Below are 8,415 nucleotides of genomic sequence, written 5' to 3' on the forward strand. Positions count from 1 at the left end.
TTTCTAACCTTTTAAATGTTAAATATCTTTATATATTCCATTCTCATTCTCAAGGTAGTAGAAATGAAGCATTCCTACCGTGTTCCGCAAGTTTCTTCACTACTATACAACTTTTAAAAACATTTTCAAGTGCTGCAAGAAATATATAGTTCCAATGGGACAGATGTAAGACATCTTTTACCCCAGTGCCATTGAAAGATATCTAAGGAAATGTTGGTGACCTCCTGTGCTAAGGCCAGGTTAGCCTAGTGCTTCAGCACATAGGCAGTGCAGTGGAGCTGAAGTGTCTGGGTTCAAATATCCTCTCTGCTACCTACCAGCTTTGTGATTTTGCAGCTAAATATTACCTGTCACATGATTCTTGTGAGGATGTAATGAGACTGTACAGATCAAAAGTATTCAGAAAACTGTTCAGCACATAAAAAGTAACCACATGAGTTACCATTTATTAAATATTATTAAATATTTTAGTGTATACTATAACATGACAACACTATTATAAGTATTTCTCTTTTCCTGGTTTTCTCTTTCCTTCCTCCTTCTTGCCATTCTCAAGGTCTCTTCCTCTTCTTCTGCCCTCCCCCCACTCTTTTTAATAACATCCTTTTTCCCTTTGGGGCTTATGCATAATCCTCAATGATAAATGTGGCAATATCTGGGCCCCACTGGAGTTATAGAGTACTACTAACCCTATATGACAAGAAGGCAGACCTCCCTCCATGTACTTTTAGAAGGGGCTTTAATCATTAAAAATTATAGAACACTTGACATTCTTTGAAATAAGAGGAAAGAAATAAAACTTAAGGACAATTTGTATCATCCCATAAGCTTTTAGAGTCATTCATAGTTTTCCATGTGTAGCTGTAAAGAAGCAATGAAAGACAAGATTCTTCTGTGCACAGAATGCATGGTAAAACCACTGGGCAGAATTTCAAAGATGCCCAAAAGAAATATATACAAATTGGGATCTCATAGACTAAAAGCAAGATGTAAGGAAAACTCCTACAATTCTAAATTTTATTTTCCTTTAACTATTTAACTGTAAGAGAAGGTTGACAGGAGAATAAAAATGTGCTGGGAAATGTCTCCTTCCTATTTATGTCAGTGGAACAAAGTTTTGATTGGTGGCAAACTTTATCAATATTGAGCTACTTAGGTTTAACAAATGCACATTAAGGAAAAAAGAAGATGTTTGTGCTATCCTTGCAAAATACTTCTAAAGCTGTAATTCCTAGGAGTCCTTTTCCGCCAGGGAAGCAGTACTGCAGACAACTTATGGTTAAGCTGACTCAGTGCTCCCAAGTGAAACAACCCAATTTTAAGTACAGCTCATCCATGCTTAGGCATATGGATAATTATATTCATAAGAACAGAGCACAGGCACTTCCCTGGTGGCACAGTGGTTAAGAATCTGCCTGCCGAAGCAGGGGACATGGGTTCAAGCCCTGGTCCAGGAAGATCCTACATGCTGCAGAGCAACTAAGTCCACGCACAACAACTACTGAGCCTGCGCTCTAGAGCCCGTGAACCACAACTACTGAGCCTGCGTGCCACAACTACTGAAGCCCCCCGCCTAGAGCCCGTGCTCTGCAACAAAAGCCACCGCGATGAGAAGCCCGCGCGCTGCAACAAAGAGCAGCCCCCGCTCGCCGCAACTAGAGAAAAGCCTGTGCATGGCAACGAAGACCCAACGCAGCCAAAAATTAATTAATTAATTAATTATTTAAAAAACGAATGGAGCACAGCTACTGCTTGCCATCCTGCGACCATCTTGCATTTCCCCATTCATTACTGATTATCAAAACTATAATAAATGGTAGATCTATGTTCTTGGCACTTGACTACTTGAGAAGCTTACAACACCTTCCAGGGAATGAGATAGAAAAATAAGTAGCCCCTCTATTCACCGGCAATAAAGACTTCTGACAAAAAGAAATTCTGCTACTTGTAGAGAAAAGCAATTCCTGGCTGCAAAACAAATTATTGAAAATGTATGGGGTGACCACACAGCAAAGTAAACCGCCAAATAACCTCTGATGCTACAGTAAAACTATCATGCCTGGCTAGCAAAGAAGGAGTAACCATTAAGGTGCTCACTCTTAGAAACAGGAATTTTGTGATCATCAGTATCAAACCAACAGTAGGACTCAGTAGGTGATATTTTGCCCACATGGGTGTCCAATTAAAAATATATTTTATCCTATTATCTGCAACATACAATTTTTTCAGCACAAAACATTTCAAGTCAGAGGAAAGGAAGACTGAAATACTTTGAATATTCTAGCTCTGAGTGCTATTTTACAGGGCTGAAATTACTTCAGACTAGGCAGACGAAGGACGGCAAGGTTACCCACAATCAAATATAATTTCTTTGACTACCATTTCTAGACCTTCATGGCACAATAAGCTTTCAGTACGGGCTGATCATCTGATTCAGGATAAAAATAAAGTATGCGTTCAAGTAACTGGCCAGATAGTACAGAAATCTTTTACAATATGGACTCATACAAACAGAATGATTATTTCACACCAATCAAACTGCCAGTATTTCCACAGAACTAAAATATTAAAATTTTTTCCAAAAATATAACTGTGCAGTTCCATTTAGTGATGAAAACTGAAGTAAGGACACATTAAAAGTAAAATTAAGATGTCTTATACCATCACAGTTCTAGGTTAATAGCTCTATCTTACCTGGTGAGAAGTGATTCTTGAATGAGATTAGATGACTTATAACATTTCTTCCATCTCTACAACTGTTAAGATGCCACTTATGTAAATTCGAGTAATTTGTAACTTCTAGGAATGTGTTAAATTCAGGTAATTAGGGCACCATTTTGCATTAAGGCAATGTCATAAAATTTCTAAACAGTACTCAAGCAGCCTGGGGGAGTTAATGTTATTTAACAAAAACTCATATAGTGCTTACAGAATATGCAGCACTGTTCTAAGTGCTTTATAAATATTAACTCATTTATACTAAGCAGCTAAGTATACTTAGTAACTAAGTTCTTACAAGCTTAAGAACTTAGTTCTTAAGTATGTGAATTGAGTTCACATACTTAGTTCTTGAGTATGTGAATTGGCATTTAACAATGAATTAAAGTGAACAACCACTTTCACTCAGCCTTTGAAATTAAGATAATTCATTTCTGGGACTTCCCTGGTGGCGCAGTGGTTAAGAATCTGCCTGCCAATTCAGGGGACATGGGTTCGATCCCTGGTCTGGGAAGATCCCACATGCCGCGGAGCAACTAAGCACCCGCGCCACAACTACTAAGCCTGTGCTCTAGAGCCCGCGAGTCACAACTACTGAGCCCGCGTGCCACAACTACTGAAGCCCACACGCCTATAACCTGTGCTCTGCAATGAGAAGCCACCGCAATGAGAAGCCCATGCACCGCAATGAAGAGTAGCCCCCGCTTGCCGCAACCAGAGAAAGCACACGCACAACAACGAAGACCCAATGCAGCAAAACAAAAAGATTATTCATTTCTAACAATTAGGGTTATTCCACGGCAACATGAATCTGGTCAGTAACTCTCCTTACTGAAATCCTTGAATCGCTTTCAGGACAAGTCCAAATTCCTCAGCAAGTCATGAAGGTGCTGCAGCATCTATTTTCTGGTTTCCTGTTTTGTTTCATCTGTCCCTTAAATCCTAACTATTTGCAGTTTAAAATGTGTCTTGATGTCACATGCCCATGTACCTCCTGCCCCTTCTGTTTGATATGCCCACCCCTTCCCTTTAATTTGGCCACTTCCTACTCACCCTCAAAACACAGCTCAGGTAACACCTCTCTCTGAGAGCCCTGACTGCTCACCTGAGTTAAGCACTGTCTTCTCTCTTCCACAGCTCTCTGTGATCACCTCCAGAAAATCACACACAAGTACAGAGTGTAATTGCCTATCCATTCATCCGTCTTCCTACCTGTCTGTAAATTCCTTAAAGGCTAGAACTGGGTCTTTTATCTCTTAATCCCCAGGGTCTTGCAAAAAATTGGTACACAGTATGAGCTCAAGTATATAAATGCCTTTTTAATAAACAAATAAACAAATCAATATATACCTTTGTGAGCTGATAGAAAAACATCCTAATTTTATTTCTGAAGTAGAAAGGAAGTTGCTAAACATATTTATGAGTATAAATTATGTCTATTTTAATCACCAAAGAAATAACAAGGTCCATACAGAATTAACTTATGTTTTGGGGTTCAATGACAGCTCTCAACGAAACAAGAAATGACAAATTGCAGGACCACTCCTTAGTTTCCTAACTGTAGGAAGTGTTGGCTTATGACAACTAAGTCTTTACAACTCTAACTGCCAGATTCAGTCCTACTAGTCAGTAATCACTAACTGTAGTTGAGGAGCATGGTAAACTGCTACAGCTCCCAGGTGATCCAGGCATCCAACCAGATGCACTATGTATATCTCACCATGTGAGATAATTGCTTGTCATAATTACTTTGATGATAAGACAGGATCTTCACTGTCATTTCTGACTTGAATGAATAATCTACTCACACTGTTTAACCTAAATCCTACCGATTCATTCACACCTCACCAAAAGCCAGAGTCATTCTTCTCAATAGTGAGGTTTATTCTTATAGGAAGTAGAAGCTGCACAGGCCCCAAGTATCTTCTGCCCCAAGTAGAGAAGCCTAGGAACCAAAAAATCTACAGAAGTGGTATTTCAGAAATGGGGAGAAAAAGGAGGACTGACTGCCTGTTGTCCAAGAGTGGTGGTCTTTACCAACACAGAGAAGGGCAGAGGGTACCTAAAGACATCACCAGCATGAGACAGAGACTCCGGAGTTTAGAGGTGCAATCCTGCAGCATTTTCTGCATCTCTACTTTCTTCCTCTCTGAGAAACTCCTTGTGACTTGTTTTAAAGCACTGTCTATATCAGTAAAAATTCAGATTGTGAAAGACTCTACTGGATAAAAGACCCCACATCTTCAACGAATAAATTGCATGGAAAAAAGCAAGGAAATGGAGGGGGAAACCATGCATTAAAGAGACTTTAAAATCAAAAAAAAACCTAATTGCAGTTTATAGACATTATCTGGGTCCCGGATCAAACAAACTTAAATATATATATAGTATTTATATATTTTATATATTTACATATATTTAACACATTTATATATTTAATACATATTAGCTATGATAATATCATGGTTACATTTTCTAAAAAATCTTCATCTTTTAGAGGTGCATAGTGAAATTTTATAACTGAAATGATATGATTTGCTTCAAAATAATACAGAAAGGGAGAAAAAATAGGTAGGATGTAGATAAAACGAGATTGGCTATGAGATGCTAATGGTTGAAGCTGGGAGTCCATTATAATTGTCTACTTTTGTGTGTGTGTTTGAAATTTTTTATAATCAAAAGTTGTAACTGAGCATGAGAATATTCCTCTACAGAAATAATTCTAATGTATTGAAAAATAAGACAGTGTCCTATGCTTTTTCAGTCTTACTATGGAAAAAAGTCAAAATGGAAAAGGTTAATTCAAACATTAATTCAAATAAGTAAATAAAATTCAAATAAAAAATAAATAAAATAGGTATTTACCAAACAATTCAAATGATGGGATTCTTCATTAATGCTTGGCATATTAGATTTTCTACTATAATAATGTAACTAATGGATATTACTATAGCCCTTTAAATTAATTTCTATCATGTTAAAATGTTAACAGAACTAAGTACTTGGCTACAAATACAGATTTAAGTAGTATTTTTCTATTTTTACTTATTTTACACTTACAGATAAATTACTGAGTATCACATCATCAAGATACATTTTAAAATATTAAGAATATATTTATACATGTGAAAATGTTCAGCTTGCCTTTGCTTCAGTGAAGTGTGCAAAATTTTCAACTACATGAACAAGTTCTACCTTAATATGTACTTACAGGTGGGTGAACTGGTTGCCAGATTGATACATGTAAATACAAAAAATGCTTACATAGCCCCCAAATATTTACTTATTAACCAGTAAATTCAAAATAATTTTCAAGTATATCTGTGGATGTGTGATATTGACCTAAATATGGGTAAACGGCAGTTAGATTTTTATTTAAAACCATACTTTATAAATGCCCAATAAGCAACAGGGCCCTAATTACACCCAGAGGACTGCTACCAATGAAGAAAGGGGGGAGCCGGACACCTTTTCTGGAAGGTGGAGGTGAATGGGTACGTCTCTGATGTCCACAAATTGAGTGAGCTGAGAACCTTGCAGTTCAGCTTAATTTTAAGGTTTGAGTTTAGTTAGGGATGTCTAGGCTTGTTTTTCCAATTTTCCTACAGTACCAATCTTGGCTTAAATCACATAAAGTCTTCTCTCTGAAAATTAAAACAACCACAACAACAATAATGATGATGCAAATCCTTCTCAAATATTATATCCCTTCTTGCCTATGCATGGCTTTTGCCTGGCAGAGGTGAGAGGGTCTCCGCCCCTTCGCTCAGGTTGCCACACAACTGGAGGCAACCCGCACAAAGCAAAGCCCCCGGCCTGTGGCTCTTTTGGGGTTTGTTGCCCCTTTCTCTTCTTTTTTGCACAGGGAGCGCCACGCATGACTCGCATTAGAATTGCACTGGTTTCACCCAAGACATTGCATCTCCAGGGCAACGGAGAGCAAACGCGGGGTCGGGGTGGGCCGGGCCGCGCGGAGGACCACCCCCATCACCACGCCTCTCACCTGCCCGCCGCCGGGGTCGCCCCGCACCCGCGTATCGAGCGCGTCGTGCCCAGTTTCGTCTTCGCCCGAGCTGTAGATGAGCCGGAGTGGCACGATGCTCTGGCGCTCCAGGAACCGGTTTTCTTCCCTCCTCTCCAGCTCCGTCAACGAGGCGTCTCCTCCAGGCAGGAAAGGGGGAAGGAGGAATTGGGGAGAAAAGGCGAAAATAATTACCCTGACCCACAATCGTCCATCCTGCGGTCCAACGTCTCCCTTATGAAGATCCCACCTCCCCCTCCCGGACCCCATCTGGTAAGGATGCAGAGACACAAGACGCAGAGCCTTGGACCAGCTAATCTGACAGCATCCAGGATCGGGGCCCAGAAGCAGAGCACCCCTCTCCCATCCTCCTCATTCCTCTTTTACTTCAGAAGAAAAACAGGCATTTGACCTAAAGCTTCTAATGCATCCACACCGTATTTTTGCTTCACTTCTCTCCACCCTTCTAAAAAAACAAAAAAATCTCCCTACGCACTCGGGAAATGGGGATGCCTCTTTACGAATGCGCTTGAGGGCTGCAAAGATGCCCGGAAAATGGTACGTCCTGGAGCCACAGAGGGCGGCGAACTTACCTGCCCGGCCGCAGCCCGCCGGGGGACAGGTCCCCAGGGCGCAGAGCAGCAAGAAGGGCACGGATACAGCCGCCGCCGCCTGCATGGTGCAGCCTCAGCCCTCCTCGCCCGAGACGCTCAGCTCCTCATGCCCGGGCAGCCGCGTCCGGATCCCGCGCCCCGCGGCCCCGGCTCGCCTGGGCCGCCCCCTCCCAGCCTCGGCCGGTGTTGCGGCGACCGCGGCGCTGCAGCCTCCACCGCGGCGCTGCCTCAGTGCTGCATTGTGCTCCGCGGGAGCTTCCGTTGGCGGGGGGAGCGAGCGAGTGCTGCATTGGGCGGTTGGCTGTAGCTAAGTGGTTTCTAGCGCCACCCACCTCATCCCCTGGCAGAGGTTCCGGCGGGCGACGAGAGCTCGGCGGGGAGCGAGCGCCGGGTGCACTCTCCTCCGTGCGCGGGCAGGGGCGCGCGCACGAGAGTCAGCTGGGAAATGTAGTTCTCTCTCCACTTCGCGCTCATCTCCAAGACGGCGCGGACTGTCGCGACCTCGTGAGTACAGGGTCATCTACAAACTGGAGACGGGCGGGGGGGGGGGGGGGGGCGGAAAAGGTCGAAAGAAAGAAAGGTCATCGCTGGCAAGGCCTCCGGGCACCAAGCATGCCCGAATGCGCCGACGCGGGAGCCGGGATTCAGGCACTGCGTCCCCAAAGAACTGTAATGTTTCCTGCAGATTTAGTAGTTAATTTAAATTATTACCAGGCAATCATGCCCTCAAGAGTACATGGTAAGTTAATCATTCAACAAACATTGTTTGAGCACCTACTATGTGCATGGCAGTTGACAAGAGCAAGGGACACAACAGTGAAGGACACGGGTATGAGGCAACTGCTGTCAGATATATTGAGTGAATACCGTTTTGTACAGTACAGAGATGTTTTCCTCCTTCCCTGGAAGAATTTTTTTTTTAGTCCCTGCCTCTATTGACATGGTTTCAAGTCCATGCACCATCATGGTGATTTGAAAATACTCTCCGGTGTGTCAGTGTCCCAGCCCAATTGTGTTAGCCAGAATTAAATACAACTTAGACATGGTTTCCTAAGCAAACAG

The 8,415-nt window shown here is 42.3% G+C and overlaps 1 protein-coding gene across 15 annotated transcripts in view; it reads right to left on the minus strand.

Moving 5' to 3' along the window:
* The window catches only part of ADAM22 (ADAM metallopeptidase domain 22), a 245,400-nt gene extending 237,797 nt beyond the window's left edge, over positions 1-7,603 (minus strand). For 5 of the 15 annotated variants that reach the window (XM_060020586.1, XM_060020588.1, XM_060020589.1 and 2 more), the window contains exons 1-2: positions 7,333-7,602; positions 6,722-6,879 (exon numbers count right to left, since the gene is read on the minus strand). In XM_060020586.1, the coding sequence (XP_059876569.1) occupies positions 6,722-6,879; positions 7,333-7,417 (243 nt within the window). In that variant the 5' untranslated portion in view covers positions 7,418-7,602. Of the gene's footprint in view, positions 1-6,721; positions 6,880-7,332 lie in introns of all 15 variants that reach the window. The other 10 variants (XM_060020590.1, XM_060020591.1, XM_060020599.1 and 7 more) reach the window with 4 other exon arrangements.
* Between the last annotated feature and the right edge of the window lie 812 nt (positions 7,604-8,415).

The sequence above is a fragment of the Delphinus delphis genome, chromosome 9 (assembly GCF_949987515.2).
Source record: "Delphinus delphis chromosome 9, mDelDel1.2, whole genome shotgun sequence".
NCBI lineage: Eukaryota > Metazoa > Chordata > Mammalia > Artiodactyla > Delphinidae > Delphinus > Delphinus delphis.